Raw genomic sequence first — 18,383 nt, forward strand, 5'->3', positions numbered from 1 at the left:
ATGATGAATTATTCAAAGAAACAACATATAGTATTGAAGGATATTATTGGCGGCGATATTACATCAAAAGTATTCCTTAGCGACCATTTAACACCAGTTGCAGCTAATCTAATATCCATTTGCAGAGACTTGCGTATAGAAAATAAAATCTTAAAGTACAAATTCATTAATGCTGATACACCTAAAGTACGAGTTACATTGCCAGACAATAATGTCAAAATTTTATGTTTACAACAATGTTCTTTAATGCTTAATGAAGCTCTAAGTGCAGATAATGTTGCATGTGGTCCACCTGTAAACTGTTATGGAACACAAAATGATATTGGTTGGGATCCTCTTATGTTAAGTGCATCTACAGTTTGTGAATCATCTATACACAACTCTCAGCCCTATTCAAATGGACATATGGACAACACTTAATAATAAAACTGTTAACTATCTTTTAGTAACATATTTATTTCAATTTGTATAGCATTTTGGAGTAGCATTTTCAACTTATAGCTCATACAACTGGATAATTTTATATCGGTTTGCTGTTAAATAATAAATAAAGTTTTTCTGTAGTAAGTGCTGCTCTAATATGTTAACATAAATGGTTTAGTTAAATGTTCTTAATTTTTACGCAGAGTAGAATATTTTCTATCTTTTACTGTTTAAAGTAATACAGCTTTCTGGATATTTGATTGGATTGGATTGTTTCCTTATTGAATCAGATACTCATGTGCTAGGTAGCACCTTATTTTGGTTGTGTTTGATTTGGTTAGGAAATAGTTTAAAACATTTAACTATCTAGGGATGCCTATGATTATAAAATTTATTTAATCCTTGAATTTCATTATTAAATATATGTTTTTTTCTTATTTTTGCTTAACAAGCCATTTCATAATTAAAAAAAAAAAATAATAATAATAATAGTTAGTTAGTTAGTTAGTTTGAAAGGAGGATGTATACACATCAAATCCGAAGAAATACACCTAGGCCTCTATCGGGCCTGTTGTGCGCTCCTTAACCAGTGCCACGGGTGGGAATCGAACCCACCACCTCCGGTCTACCAGACTAGAACACTAACCACTAACCTACCGGAGGCCACAATAATAATAATAATAATAATAATATTTTTATATATTTTTATACGAATAATATTAATTTAAAACTTTTAAAACTAATATTCAATGAATCTCATGAATAATTTAGGTCCGATATGTAGCGATAACAATTTTTTGAGTAGAAGCATAAGCGGAAATTATAATGGCCTTAAATTTGGTCACTTTAATTGCCAAAGCTTTAAAATTAAATATACTTCTTTTAAATTAGATGAAATTAGAAGTATATTAGATGGTGGAATTGTTAACGTTGTAGGAATAAGCGAGACCTGGCTTAAATCTAATATTTATTCTAGTGCGGTTAATATACCTGGATACAAGATTCTGAGAAGTAATCGTCCTAGAATACGTCGTGGCGGAGGAGTTGCAATATTATTGTCCAATGGCCTTAAATTTAAAATGATATCACATTCAATGAATTCTGGCCCATGTGAGTATATTTTTATTGAAATCAATGTGGGTGCAGATAAAGTTCTTGTGGGTGAAATATATCTACCTACTGGGGATATAGTTGCCCTTGAAGAAGTTTTGTGTGATATAGTTGTTAAATATAAGTATATTGTGATTATGGGGGACTTCAACCATAACTTGTTTTGTACCTCCAAATCGGCATCCATGACCAGTTTGTGTACTAGATTAAATATTATATATAGACACAACTCATTGCCTACGCATTATGACGTCCGAAACAACACCACATCATTAATAGATTATTTCTTACTTAGTCCTGGAATAAATGTATATTTTTCAAACCAAATGCAGTGTCCTGGAATTTCTAGACATGCATCCTCAGAACAAGAACGTTATGTTGAATATTTTGACTACAATGCAATTAATATGGTAACTCTTGAGAAAGTAGCCTCCTTATCTGATAACTCACAAATATTTCAGACAAATGATGTAAATATTCAAATAGACACCCTAATGTCATACATAAACACCTTACATGAGCTTGTACCAACGGTTCGCAAGAGAATTAGAAAGTTGAGTGATAACACATGGTTTAAATCTAGGGAAATTAGGGGGGGGGGGGGGGGGGGGGGGGGGGAAAGGGGGGGGGGGTTACATCGAAATTAGGTACTTCATTTCAATTCGTGACCTAGCATATAAGGCATTTATGGAAAACCACAGCCCAGAGAATTGGAAAATATATTGTAAAATAAGGAATAAAACAAAGACAATTATCAGAAATGCTAAAAGAAAAGCACATGCACTTCTTTAAGAGGGTCTAAATACAAAACAAATGTGGACGCAGATGATATTCAAATGTTATTTACCGCTGAAAGATATTTTATTGATGTCTTGAAAGCCAATATTCAGTTCTACCTTGATAATGTTATAGGTTGGATGAGTGGAAATGGATTTGAAATAAACCCTCATAAAACAAAAGCTATTTGTTTTGGATTTAACTCCAATGAGTTGAATATACAGTTGGGTGGTGTAGGACTGAATTTTGTATCTGATATGAAGTGTTTAGGAATTATTATAGATGATATGTTAAATTTTTCAAAACACATAGATTATGTATGTGCCCGTGTAAATTGGACCTTGAGGCGTTTGTGGTCTTTGGACTTATATTTAACATCTAATATAAGGAAATGCATAGCTAGCTCTCTCCTAATGTCCCTTTTGCATCGAGATTTGTAGTGGAACTAATGCACTAACGTTTAGACGACTACACTTAACATTTAACCGTATTGTTAGGTATGTTTACAGATTGCGGGTGAGGGATCACATATCTGAATATGTGTCAAGATTTATCGGGTTTCCATTTGAAAATTTAGTAGATACAAGAATTTTATTACTCTTTTATAAGATTATCAAGAATAATTGTCCTATATACATCGCTAACACTTTTAAATTTTCTAAATCGTTGAGGAATCCTCAATTAATATTTCCCCACATTGCATCTGCAGTATATGAAAAGTCATTTCAAGTGAGAGTTTCGAGAGTGTGGAATACGCTACCTAGGGAAATTAAAAATTTTTCTTACTCTAATCAGATTTTTAAGAAAAAAATATTTAAACATTTTAATGAACATAATGCTTAATTATTATAATTCATAATTTATTACTCAAAAATAATATTTTTTTTGTTATCGCTACATTCGTTTCAACAATTATTTTATAATTTATATATGTATATCACACTTTAACTTTTATTATTCTGTCACAATTTACATTATTTAAATAACTTTGGAAAGTATTGTTATGGAGTAGTATGTAAGCCATATTTGGCCCCAAGGGCTTGGTTTTTGAACTTGTAAATTAAATAAATAAAATAAAAAAATGTATTTCTGAAAATTAAATATACTTTTTGCTTAGGTTTTTTTAATTTTTTTAAGTAGAAATGTGTAACCGATTGTGGCCAATAGGCTAGGTTTATTTGGAAATAAATTAAATTATTATAACATTAAAATTATACATTATTTTGTATCTTCTTTCTTTTAAGATTTTCCCTTTTTTAAATTCTACATATACTAAATATACATAGTTTTTATTATTATTATTATTATTAGCATTTAAAATAAATTTATTTCATTTGTAAATATTATTGAGTCCAAAAATATTTCACATTCAAATTTATGAACAATGACACAATACTACGTATTTGAAACAAAATTTGTTGTTTAGTTCAATAAACTTTATTTTTGTCCGATAACTGACATATAATTTGTATACATATGTTGGGTATTCATGTACGAGGTAAAAATAGAAAATCGGTTTAAAAAATATATATCTAACTACTTTTTGGAAATTTTATAGAAAATATTACTAGATACCATATATAGATCTCGAGATATATCACTTCAAAAATATGTTTGTATTGAAATAACGGTTGGAAAACATGAATACAAAATAAATTACCCAGCAAAAAATAATTGATGTCATACTTTACAAACGATATCTTAATCACATCTAAAACTGCGATTATATATTTTTCGCTTTTATAAACCAAATATTTTCTTACAAATGAAAACCCAGTTAAAAGTGAGGAAAGAGATGTAGAAAAGTCACTACAAATAACATATTCGATGTACACCAAACTTTGGTGAAAAACCATTGAAACTAACATAAGCATGTCATTAAACGAATTCGGTTTATTTTTGACATCCAAATATCGGATTTTTATTGCATTTATGAATAAGATTAGAAGTAGTTCAGTTTTTAAAAATGAACAACAGCCCTCCAATGACACGCTAATGTAAAATTCATAGGTTTTTCACCAAAATTGGAAGTACTTCTAGTATGTTATTTGTGGTGAAAATTCTACTTTTCTTTCTTCAATTTTTTCGCTGGGTAGTTAAAGTATTATAATCACCTATAAAACTATTTTCTAAATTATTTAGAGTCAAAACAGTTTTGGGCGTTCATTTATAAATTTCGAAATCTCGTCGATATTCAGAGAATTTTTGGCCAATATTGCACTACTTCAAATACTTCGGAATGAGTAAAAACGAAATTAAACATCAAGGTATTTTGATAAAATTAAAAAATAAGTAGGGTAAAACTAGAGTATTCAAACGATTAGTTTTTGACGATTAATCGTTCGAATAAATGAAAATTGCAAAATTTCAAATAACGAATAAACCGAATAATTTCCATCAATTAACCGATTAAGAAAAACCCACTATTTAACTGTTTAATTATTGTATATATTCCACAAAATTCAATAAATTAAATTTTTTAAGCATTCCTTTCTTAATTTTTTTAGGCATTTTCTATATAAAGAACTTATATTTGATGATTTTTACAACAGTAGTTCTGATTCTTGAAAATATGTCATGGAAATAATTATCTCGCCTTTACATCTACAGCCATTTTGAGAAACATATTTGTTTTCCTAAATATGTCTAATAAGTTCTTCAACAACAGTCGTACACTAGTTCATTGGAACGTATATATTTTGAACTCGTGGAAAAATCTTAAATATATAAATTTCTATATAAAGAAAATAATTTCACATAAAAACAATCTATAATATTTGAGAGAAAAATTTACTTAGAGTGGAATTGAAAGGAGTGAAAATTAAAATTTATAAGGGGAAGAAAATTGTTGTAAAAAGCAATCAAAACCTCCAGTTTTCTTTTATGTGGCAGATAATGTGGAGAAGAAACATTTTATTAATTAATCCACTTTTAACTATTTAAGAGAAATAAAAAGTTCTACACATCATATACCAAATAAATACCTAAGGCGATGTCCTATCCTGATGTATTTACAGTGTAAATTTTACGCTATGTCGCTTAAATTTCTATTATAAGTTTCTCTTTGTAAATACCAGTAGATATGGAAGGTTCATTTTAAATGAATCAGCAAAATTTTTGAGAACTGTTCTTCTTTTTGTATATTCATTCATAAAAAATAAGTAAATTTAAATACAACAAGTAAGAGTACTATATTCGCCTATGCCGAATCTTAAAACCCTCAATCAGCAAGCTACTTTTTATAAAAACCCATTTAACTAATTTTGAATCTAATTGTTGGCAAAATTTTTGTTTCCGTATTGAGGATATTTATCCCATATATGGGAGCTATGACAAATAATAAACATATCCGAGAAAATGATTTGCATGTATACAAAACATATTTTTGTCGAATTTTATCCCTATAGCAATAGAGTTCAACTAAGTATATGCGTTTAAGCGATTTTCGGAAGTGAACCTTATATCTGAGCTATGACCAATTATGGGCCTATTCGAAAAAAAATTTCATAGAATCATTCATATTTACAAAAAAACTTCTTAGGAATTAAGAAAAAAAAAACAATTTTTTCGAGGTAGTCTGAAATTATTACGTTATGAACCGATGTTGCTGATTTTCAATACCAAACTTCTTAAGATAATAATAAATATTTTGGGTGAGTTTGGTTGTTATCGTTTTCTTAGTTTTAACGTGAACGTGTTCGAGGCAGACAGTCGGACATAGCTAAATCGAATCAGAATTTCATAAGGACCCAAAATATAAATATTTTCTTGGTCCTTGGATGAATATTTATTAATATTACACACGGAATGACAAACACCGATGGTGGTGGAGGGTATAAAAAGTCAAATAATCGTCGAAAATTCATGACAAATCATAACGCAATAATGAATTATCTGTTACATTAAAATAAAAATTTACCGAGTCCAAAAAACTAACAATAAAAGAGAGTATACATAAATAGCTTTCATTTGAGATATGGACTATCAAATTTTACTACAGGTTGACGGAAAGTATATTTTCTACTGAAAGGCGCATTGTAGTCAACAAAACAATAAAAATTCGTGATTCTATTGGATAGAACATAAGTATTCACCTTTAAAGTTTCGTTCAGTAGTAGATTGATGTACTGGTGACGTTTCCATTTGTTGCACGACTTCCGTGTGTGATTTTGATGTTTCAGATATCTTGACGGCAGATTTTATAGATGTAGATGAAGTAGTTAAGGAACCAATTTCTGTATCTATTGATGTATCTATATTTGCAACAGATGTAGATGATGTTAGCTGACCTCCTGCTACAACTGTAGGCGATTCATTCTGTAATTATTTATAATATTACACTTAAATATCTATATTATAACCATTTTAATGTAAAAACTACCTTGTCGATATCCAAATCATCTAAAATATTTCTATTTGTAACAGGATGAATGATTTGCAGCGCATGTGAACGTAGCTTCCCCTTTGTTTGGGGCTGATTTTGTTGCTGCTGTTGAGGTGGTGGCTGATGTGGCATTCCAACTAAGGGAGCGACTCCAACTGGTTGAGCTGCAGATGTATTGGCAACACTTAGAACCGTATTAGCAGCAACTGGAGCTACTCCTAAAGGTATCTGACCCTGGTTGCCAGGTGCTGTGGGGCCACTTACTGAACCACCCGGTTGGACAGTCATAGCACTGCTTAGTCCAACTCCGACAGCCGGATTAACTGTCGTACGTTGTTGTTGTGGAGGCTGTTGCAAATAATAAGGATAATACATTGGCGGATAATATTGAGGTGAATATTGACACTGTTGTAATTGTGGTGTACGCGTTGCATATGGTGCTGTAAACTGTCCCAATACAACACTTTGATGTACTGCAGGATACATAGTGGCAGAATGAACGTATCTGTTCCTTGGTGCTGGACTTGAAGGATTCTGTCTATAAATATTGCCTGCTGTCGGCTGATTTGACCTCCCTGGGGAATTGTTTGCCGCACTTTGCGGAACATACTATAAAAATAAAAAAAGCTGTTAATTATAATTTCCATTTAATGTAATAAAAACGTAAATAGTTTTAAAATTACATATTAATAAAAAATAAAATACTATTAGTTTGTGTTTAACGATGTTATATAAAAAGCATCAACTTTGAAAATATTCGGCCGTATGCATAATAAAAAACTAACTGCAGACTAACAAGCTGCTAACTTTTCGTTCTAGGAATTTAAACACAAAAAAGTAAGCAGCAAGATAGTTAGCAGCTATTTTTTCATTATGCACAAGGCCGGTTGTTTTTTATGAAAAACTGAAATGATTTACGAAAATTTTGTATATAACAAAAACATTATTTAATCAATTCCTTTTCTAATTGTAAGAAAACATATCGTAAAATATGGTTTTATACATTAAACAGTTTTCTAATAATTTATTTTCTTTAATTTTGGTAAAAAAAATTATTTTGTAATGTACAATTTTTTACGAAATAAAATAATTTTATTTAGATATATTTTTAATTTTTATTTAAGCGGAATTAAACATAATAATAAATTATTTAATTTACTTAATACACATTTTTTAATAAAATGTAGTATGAACATTTAATCCTTTCAAGTTAAATTCATAACAAAATACTTTAAAAGAAGTATTTTTTACACATCAAATAAATACAATATTTTTAAACAAAAAATAAATAATATATGTTTCTGCTTATTTTACAAATGAAAAAACACTTTGGGAAATGTATATTTATGTATAATGATAGATTGATTGATTTAAATTTTTGTGATTTTATTTTAGCTATTGAAAGTATTTTCAAATCCAAAAAAATAAAGATTAACAAAAAACATGGTATCAACTTTTAAAATTAAAGAAAAATAACCTACGATTTTAAAAATTGTCTTTGTGTTTCAAACTAATAGATTGGCAACGATTTAAAAAGAGAATTCTATTATGAATATGAGAAATACAGTAACCATCTTAAATTTTCTTCCAAAAACGTGTTTTGAAAAGTGTTAACATTTTATAAATAAAATATGTAGGAAATCTATCTATTTATAAAAACAAGAGGGTATTTTCCTATTATTATGTAATATATACTGATAGTTGTAACTTTAGTATAATGAAATAAAGTATAATAAAGTGTAGTAATAAAGTATTAAACAACGATGGATTCAAATCAATTTCAACAATTAAAGTTTTTACAAACAATAAAAGTGATTTAGTTTAGAAATTAAGTACTAATACCACATTTTAATAAACATCGCAGAGGCAACAACAAAATGTGCTTCCATTACACGCTATGATGCCGGCATTTGAAAATTTTAATGCGATCAGAGAAAACTTTAAGTTGTACCGCCAAAAATTTGAAAATGATCTTAACATGAATGATATAGGTAACGATTAAACTGTATGTCACCAAATGGTCGTTAATTCTTTTGGGGTCAACATATTTTAAATTGCTGTTTCTCTAGTGATACCGAAAAATAACAGTGTTCCCACGACAATCGGTTCTTCGCACCGGAATGACTCAGAGTTCAACGAACAACGACCAAGGATTGTCAACCCAGCCACACCGACACGTGTCGTTGCTACAACAACAGAAATAGAGTACGAGTGGTTTGCGAAGAAACTCAATATGCATTTTTGACCAACAGCTCTTACAATTGGAATAACCAAATTATGCAAAAAGCACTGCCATCGGGAACTACACTCAACACGTATAACGTCAACAAAGTGTATTACAGATCTTCAAGAACAAATCGTGGAAGTCGTTCTCGATTTCTGCTATTTCCAATAACCAGGGAAACCGAAAACATGCTCTAAAAAAAACTCAAAATATGCTCTTAAAACTTAAAATATATGCTCCAAAAATAAATTTTTTTTATTATTTTTCAACATTGAAAAGCTCAAAAAGACTGAAATTGTAATGAAATAATAAATGTTTAATGTCATATTCTATATCCTACAACATTTTTTTATAAATGTTTCATCTCATAGTTTGAAGAACTAGTATAATATAATTCCGTTTTACGTTCAGATAACCAATAAATAACATGAAACCATTTGGTCCCCAAAAAACATATTTCAAACGACAAAGTTTGACACATTTCTTCCAATTGTATTCATAGCTTTAAAACTGACATTTTAATCGGAGTTGTCATAAATTCCAATAATTAGTTTTTTAAACTATAAAAATGGATTGATCTCATGAAATTAAAAGTAATCGGTTTTATGTCCGATTTAAAATATAATGCTTTTTTGAATAAAAAACTATAACATAACGAATTTTTTTTTTCAAAATTGTAAAATAGGCTAAAAAATTAAAAAAAAATAGAATTATTTTTTTTAAAAGAGTTTTGAAAAAATATTAAAAATATATAAAAACGAAAAAAAAAAGCGAAAACATCAAAATATGCACTAAAAGAGTAAAATATGCTCTAAAAACTCGAAAATATGCCTTAAATATGCTAAAAAGTCAAATCATGCAAAATTATGCTCTTATGGGTAAAATATGCAAAAATATGCTCTAACAAATCGATGCCAAAATTCTCAAATTGGTCTGAAACGTGTAAATATCTTATCCATGAGTTCATACGACGCACCACAAAAAACATGCATTTGCATATTTTGGTTTCCCTGCCAATAACGCTAATGAGTCCAAAAATAAACTTTACTCAATTGGAAATTGAATATCATTGCATACGTTGTGGGAAAGACAACCACAAGACATAACAACCCTAAATGCAGATCCTGATTCTAATAAACGCGTCAAACTACAATTCAATTTCCACATATGATGATCATGAAGAGGCTGCTTATAAAATATGAATGTATAAATATAAAATGTTAAATTAGGAGAAGAAATTGAATATTAAGGGCCAAAGGTGAAAGATTAGCGATTAAAATTTGATAATTCATGATTAGTACAAATTATGAGGACATCAAAATACAAAATTTATGTTTTTAATTTAAGTTTTCGTTAATTATTATATTACATTGAGAATTGATTTTTTTATAAAAAATGCATTGTTTTGATAATAAACAGTGACGGTTATTGCAATTTTTTCACTCCCACTTCCAAGAGTTCAAAAAAAGTATAAATAAGAATGTAAGAAATGAATGACGGGGGATTTATTCAGATCCGTTTGTAATTCTGCCAACAATTTTTTTGAAAATTTTTATTTATTTATTTATTCATTTATTATAAAAAAAGTATTTTGTTAATGTAAATTAAACAATAAATATCTGGTTTTATTAGACATTGCACAGTGGTATAGGAAAAAAAAAAGGGAAATAATTCGGTAACTTCTAAACGGTTAATCCGATTTTAATGAAATTTGGTATGCACGAAGAGGAGGTGTTGTCGAGTTTAGGTTTTGAATTTGGACCTTATAGAAACAAGCACCACAGCTTACTTCATTTGGATAATTATTCCAGTAATAAGAAGAATAAAGCAAATAAAAACAAAACGTCCAATACGTTTCATGCTGATCCCTCTCAGCAACCGGAGGACATAATAAACTGCCAACCACCATGTAGCTAATTTGTCTACAGTACATAAGACAAACACACAAACAAACTTTTCTGTCAATGATGATGACATTTTATTACCTATAGCTCTAGTAGAAATTTTTTATTTAGGAGAAGTATTTACAGTTAGAGCTCTAATAGATTCGGGATCAAAACGATAATTTTTAAATAAAAAATATCAAAAAAGCTTGGTTTAATAACTCAAAATGCAAATTTTGAAATTTGTGGATTATGGGGTACAGTGGTAGCAAATTCAAGTAAAATATCTACCATAACTTTGTGTAGAAAAAAACAGTTCTCACTCAGTACCCAAGTTATAATAGTTCCAAATTTAACCAAATTTATGCCAAGCTATACGATTTCAAACGCTGATCTCTCGGGAATAAAACATCTAAGATTAGCCGATCCTAATTTCTTGGTATCTTCACAAATAGACATGCTAATCGGTAGTGATATAATTCCATATATCATTCAAGATGGAATACAAAAGAATATCTTAAGCAATATCCTTGCTCAAAATTCCATCTATGGATGGTATATTTATGGCCCAATGAAATTACATGGCGTTTCTCTAACTGCTAATATTCAAAATAAGAAAGAAAATTATATAATAACTATTTTGGGAAACAGAAGAAATTCCAAAATCGAAAGTTCTATCAGAAACAGATCTCTACTGTGAAGAACTTTATAAAAAGACAACATATCGCAGAAGTGATGGTAGATATGTTGTAAAACTTCCTTTTAAACAAGAATTTCCACAAAACTTGTATTTGCAATCTGGAAGATTCGCAGCAAAAAGTCAATATATTCATCTAGAGGCAAAATTACAAAAACAAATAGATCTTCAACAGATTTATAATGGTGTTTTAGAAGAATATATAACATTGGGTCATATGAGGAAAACAAATTCTTCCGAAATTTGTAAAGATGGAAAGTATTTTTCATATTATTTACCACATCATGCTGTATTTAGACCGGAAAGCACTTCTACAAAAGTTAGAGTAGTCTTTAATGGTTCTCGCAAAACGAAAAGCTCATTTTCGTTGAATGATGTATTGCATATTATTCCAACGTTGCAATCTGACTTAATGTCAGTTATTTTTAATTGGCGTATATATAGATACGTTTTCAATGGAGATATCGAAAAAATGTATCGCCATATATTAGTAACGGAAGCAGATTGTCCGTTTCAGAGAATTTTGTATAGAACAAAAAATTCAAGCAATATTGAAGATTACGAGCTGTTAACAGTCACTTTCGGAGTGAATTGTGCACCGTATTTAGCTATACGAACGTTGCTGCAGTTAGCAACAGATGTAGAGAGACAGTCTCCTTTGTCATCTCACGTATTAAGACATGAAACATATGTCGATGATATTTTAGCTGGTGGACATACTTTGGCTTCAGCCCTAGAAGCGCAAAGTCAATTAATAAATTCTTTAAAATTAGCTGGATTTCCACTTAAAAAAATTACGACAAATAATAGCAAATTATTAGAAAATATACCAACTGAAGATATTTTAAGTGCAGATTTCTTAAAATTTACGATTCGAGCTCTACGAAAACGTTAGGTATTCAGTGGAAATCATACAGTGATTCCTTCACTTATAAAGTCGAAATTCCCGATTTCGCATCAAAAGCAACAAAAGCGGTCGCTAAATTGTTTGACACCGCAGGGTGGCTAACGCCCATTATTCGAAGGGGATGAAGATGTGAAACCTCAGATTCTTTCATGTTGGAACATTTTCTTAGAAGATTTTATACACATAAGATCCATTCAAATCCCTAGATGGATCCATTTCCATCCAGATAGCAAAATCCAGATCCATGGTTTATGTGATGCATCTGAACAAGCCTATTGCGCAACAATATATATTCGAGTGGAAAATGTGTCTGGCAGACATTCTAATCTGCTTTCGCTACTAGCAGATTAGAATGTCTGTCCAGCAAAGTTGCGCCGTTGCAACGTGTAAGTCTTCCTCGGTTAGAGTTATGTGGGGCATTACTGCTCTCAAAACTAATTAAACAAACTCTAACTAACAATTCATTTAAAAGTGTTCAACTTTTCCTGTGGTCAGATTCCACTATAGTCGACAACACCTCCTCTTTGTGCATACCAAATTTCATTAAAATCGGATTAACCGTTTAGAAGTTACCGAATTATTTCCCTCTTTTTTTTTTTCCTATACCACTGTGCATTGTTTAATATATTTAAGTATAATATTTGATTTTTCTTCCAATTGGCGAATTTACCCCATGGGTGGGGTGGTATCGCTGCGGAAAAGTTTTAAAAATAAAACGCAATGGCTGCTAATTAGAAAAGTAATAAATATAAATTGTAAACAAAACAAAAGCAAAAAAAAAAAGAAAATTTGGATTGAAAATGGAACCAGAATATATATACATATATATACATATTATATTATAGAAATTACAAACGGAATGACGAACTTATATATACCCATCTCTTGGAATGGCCAGAGGTTCCCAGAGTAAGACACTTTGGTTATGTATGTATGTGTCCAAATATTTCCCTTCTAGATAAGACTCAGGAGAACACCAGTGTTTATGTTGTAGTACTTCACCACACTTAAGCTCCATTGCTCATTTGTGTGCGGAGGAGCAATTTTAGAAAAAAACAAGGATCCTTTTAGATCAGGTTTCCGGACTACAGCTCAAGGGCTATAAGCTCCTGTTACTAAAAACTCAGGTAAAATAATATCCTGTATTTTGGCTAAAAGCTCATTACACATCTTTATTCTATCTGATTTCAGTGATAAGGATGCAGTTGCAGCCGCATTAGAGTATGACGGTATCACCTCATGGCTGGCTTCAAGCTACATGACCACGGTGATTGTCCTCCTAGCAATATACACAATCCATGTAGTCATAAATGCAGATGCTAATTCGAACCACAATGACACCAATATAAGAGGTGAGCAACTCTTCAATTTGAATATTAGTAGAAATTTGGAAGTAGTAAATACGGGTTCAGAACTACGGGTTTAATAGAAAAGAGGTACTAGGTATCACACTTGTAATTGAAAAACATCGCAATGTTATAACGCATTGAACTGTATCTAATGAATGTTCTATGACTCTACAATTGGTAATTTCAGCAACTAGTATTGCTTGTAAGCCTTCTGTCAAACGGTAGTATGGTAGAGTACTAAAATTGCGAATGCTTGGATAGAGTGTCGTACATTATTCAATAAGGCAAAAAGGAAAATGATAAGCTTACAAATCCTCTGTGCATCACTTTAAAAATATGGCGAGAGATGAGAAGAGGAAGGCATGGAGGAGCTTCTGTTCGAAACCAATCATCTTACCAAGAAATTGTGCACTTCAAATGTTGTCCCGAGTTATATTCAAAATCCGTTACAATTTTCGGGCTGTCAACCTATTTTATTCGAGATGTCAGCCCCGACTAACTTGGCGTCTAACACTTGCTCTGTTATAATTAACAAGAAAAGAATTAAATGGGCTCTGGACAGTTTTGACCCTTTTAAATAACCAAGTCCGCACGGTATTATTCCTGCGGATCTTGTTATTCCCTGGCTGCTAGCTATTTATAGCGTATTCATAACCACATTATATATTCCACGTATGTGGATGAGATACAATATGGTCTTTATTTCCAAACAAGGAAAAGCATGACATGCAAAACCAAAGGACTATATTCCAATTAGTTTTGGGTTTTTTTCTCAAGACATTAGAACGGGCCATTAATGTATACAGTGGTTGAGAAAACAATGGAAACTTTTTTAAATATTTTAGGAAAGGTTGAAATTCTAAACTTATTGTTGATATATTATTAATAATTTTTATTCATTTTTATTAATATACATGTATTTAACAAAATTAAAAAAAAAAAACAAAAACATATAAATTAAATTCAGAAAAAGGAAAACCAAATAACTTTTATTTTTAACTTTGGAAATTTTTTAACTCTTACAGAAAAGAAGACTCTTACTAAAAAAAATATACAAAATAACTGTGTAAAAAGCATCGTTGTTTACTGTTATTTCAAAATATTCTTCATATTGATAATTTTGCAATTTTTTTTTTTTTTTAATTTTTTTGCAAAATTAATTTTTTATTTCATTAATTCAAATGGCTAGATTTTTGATTTAGAAAGCAAAATAAGAATCGATTTTAATACTTCTTTTAAAATTTCAGCAAATATTTTTTGATCTGTGATTAATATTTAATGAATAAATCAACACTTTCAAAAGTAGTAAAAAATTTGATAAAAAAGATTCAGTGAAAACTCAACATATGGGTTGAAGACCTCATAAAACTGCTCTAATACAAGATAATTTGATGACAATAGAATTCGAAAAGTTCCAAAAAATTACTTCTATGGGATAGTTATTAATAAAAAGTTCGAAATAAGTACTCCTATTATTGATTACATGGAAAATTAAACTGTCCTTGGTTGTAGTCGCTCTGAGGGAAAACGTGTTAGTTTTGGAAAGAATAGTTCTATTCGTCTACTCATTGCAAAAGATAACATAAACAGGTCGAATTAATATGAAAAAGTATACTTTTTATGGACGTGTCCAAATTTAGTTGGAACATTTAGTTTTAGCACATTAGTAAGGCGGCCAAAGGGGAAAGATACTGAACCCGAAGAATATTATGCTTATAGGTGGCAAAATTATAGTATAGAACAATTTTTAGGGCAAGGTATTGGTCGAATTCAATCATAAAAAGATACTATGTATGGTATATAGTAATCCATTAAAAAACATGAAGTATTAATCCCGTGTGGAAACTAGGGCCGTAGTTTGGAAATTTAAAAACGATAATGACCCTAAAATCCAACTTTAGATTTTCAATCGAGTGGCTAAACTCAAAAATTATACCTGAAAATTCAAAAATTGTACTTTCAGATCTACGATTTTTAGGATGCGGTTATAAGGGAATAACTAAATTTTTCAAATGAATTTTATTATCCAATCTCTGATATCATGCAGTAATACAAAGAACTATATTCTGAGTTTCTGGCAAGTTCTGACCAATTTTGTAAATATAATACCAAAGTTTCCATTGTTTTGTCAGTAACAAAAAACCAAATACTTTAATCTTCTTTTATTTTTTTAATTAAATTAATTATATTCATGAAATGTTATTAATAGGGATACATAAGGAAATATACAAATAAAATTCTTAAAAAAAAAATAAATTTTCTATTAAAGTTTTAGGTTTTGAGTCCGTTTGTGAAAATTTAGAAAAAGTTTCCATTGTTTTGTCACACACTGTATATTTGATTAACCATACCATCGCAGCATGCCTAAACAAGGGCAAAACTGTTGAAACGGCTCTTCACTCGCTAGTTGGCTATATTGAAAGCTCACTATCACATAAAAAGTATTCTATTGTGGCCTTCTTAGACATTTAGGGGGCCATCAATAATGTCGAACTGAACGCCATTCTGTAGGCGCTTGAAGGATTGAGGGTTGTTCAGTCAACTCAGCAACTAAAAAGCTTCTGAGTAATCTGCATAAAGTCCTAATTGAATTAAACGAAAGGATAATTAAGACTGTCGCTTATGCTGGCGACGTTTCTATAGTGATATCGGGTTAATTTAATTCTAAGGCAGTTGTTTAAAATAAACTATATAAAATGGCTCAAATTAGAGGGTTTAGTAAAACCACCTTTCTATCTTCGAGGCCAATGTGGGCTATATATGATGCCTCCAAGGCAGCATATAGTTAAGCTTTCGCTAAATAAGCTTACGACTCTTCTCGTAAATAAATAAGCAAATATATTTTTCGATTTTAAATTACAAAAAGACTCTAAGAATTTTCGCCTATGTGAATAGATTTAAACGGGTCCTATCACACTTGATTATGAAAACAAGCATTGTAAAAATATTTACTAATCCTTTTCTGTGTTCTTAAGGCATTGTCAGAAACTAACGTTATTAAACCCAATCAAAATTAGTCCAGCTCTCACCATTTATCAAAAATGGTCTAATTCGTGTACAGTCGTGGTCTTTTGCCATTTACCCATTAGTTCGAACACTCATAAATCTTTATCATCGAATCCACATGCACGCTGGAACTCAAACACTCAACAGCATTCTTTGTGATCGTTTTTTGGATTATAAACGCTCGAACACATACTATACACAATTGGATCATTTGTTATCGTTGTCGACCTCAAACATGTCAACAAATAATGGGATCATAGCCTAGAGGACCTTCATACCTATTTGCTATTACCACAGTGGACTATTGCGGTCCGTTTTCAAGATAAGCAACCAACAAAATTTTTTTTTGTTGAACTGTATGTACTTATTTCTTTTCGTATGATGAACTACAAACCGTATGTTACCAAGCTGAAGCAATAGTTAATAGTAGACCAATTACACCAATGTCCAGTGATCCCGATGCAATAACACCCTGACATTTACTCATCGATCGAAAATTTGTGTCAGGAACACTAAAACGATATCAACAAATTCAATGGGCTCAGCAACATTTTTGGCAAATGGAGTAAACTTACAACAGAATAATATGGTAATAGTTAAAGAATATGATTCACCACTCATAAAATGGCATAGTGGCAAGTCGCATAGTGGAGACAATAAAGGGCGCAGATGACAAAGTTAGAGTAGTTCCAAAACTAGTGATGGTCAACACAAAATGGCTATTACAAAAATATGTAAATTACCAATATATTGAACCAGCATATGGCGGGGAAATATGAAATTGTCTCATCAGTTTTAAGAACAACAACATAACTAGGAATGGCAAATTTACGATGGTATTTATTTTTAAACTATTTGATGTCTAAAAAACCAATACAATACAATACAATACAATACAATATCAATATCGATTATAGTTAACCGTATGAGAACATTCAATTCATCGTTTTGAAAAAAAAAAAAAATGCATCAACTAAAATTTCTAGAAAACAGCTAATAAAGTTACAGAGTATTGGAAATCTCTCCAATATTATCAGACAAAATCTTAAAAAAGTCGAAACCTTGAGACCAAGTTAGACGCTTCTAAAGATTTATATGCGCTGAATTAGAATCTGACTTGATATTTTCTTCATCACATGTGAGATTTAAGATTTTTTACCTTTTCTTGACGTTGTAAAAACGCCAAGACAACTTTATTTGTAAAATGTTTGTCATCTGAAAGTATATTCTTTTAGCTTTAATCATTAAAGACTTTAGAAAAGAATCTCTTGATGTCTGGATTAAAAATTTCGGCCTGTGTTATTAACATTAAGTTGAATTTCTAAATTCATCCTTGTATAGAGCCAAATGTGACTTGACTTTCATTAAGACCGGATTTATTAAAATACAACAACCTGTATCATGACTGCCTTAAATAAAACATTGTTACAAAGTACAATTTCGTAGTAATATTTGCATGGTATATATGAAAGAAAATTGTGTAGCGAATTTGATCAAATTATATACACGAGGTTAACATCGAGGGATGGACAAAGATTCACCATATCAATATATAATAACCTTTCTACTTCTGCTTAAAAATGTATAACGTCACCCTATTTTAAAAAAGTGCGAACTTAATTT

General features: G+C 30.3%; 1 protein-coding gene across 4 annotated transcripts in view; it reads right to left on the reverse strand.

Moving 5' to 3' along the window:
- Positions 1-18,383, reverse strand: part of LOC111682212 (eukaryotic translation initiation factor 4 gamma 1) — an 82,034-nt gene that overhangs the window by 31,844 nt on the left and 31,807 nt on the right. For all 4 annotated transcript variants that reach the window (XM_046955562.1, XM_046955519.1, XM_046955596.1 and 1 more), the window contains 2 exons: positions 6,692-7,303; positions 6,405-6,627 (listed from right to left, as the gene is read on the reverse strand). In XM_046955562.1, coding sequence (XP_046811518.1) covers positions 6,405-6,627; positions 6,692-7,303 — 835 coding nt within the window. The remainder of the gene's footprint in view (positions 1-6,404; positions 6,628-6,691; positions 7,304-18,383) is intronic.

This window comes from Lucilia cuprina, chromosome X (genome assembly GCF_022045245.1).
Source record: "Lucilia cuprina isolate Lc7/37 chromosome X, ASM2204524v1, whole genome shotgun sequence".
In the NCBI taxonomy this organism is placed as follows: domain Eukaryota; kingdom Metazoa; phylum Arthropoda; class Insecta; order Diptera; family Calliphoridae; genus Lucilia; species Lucilia cuprina.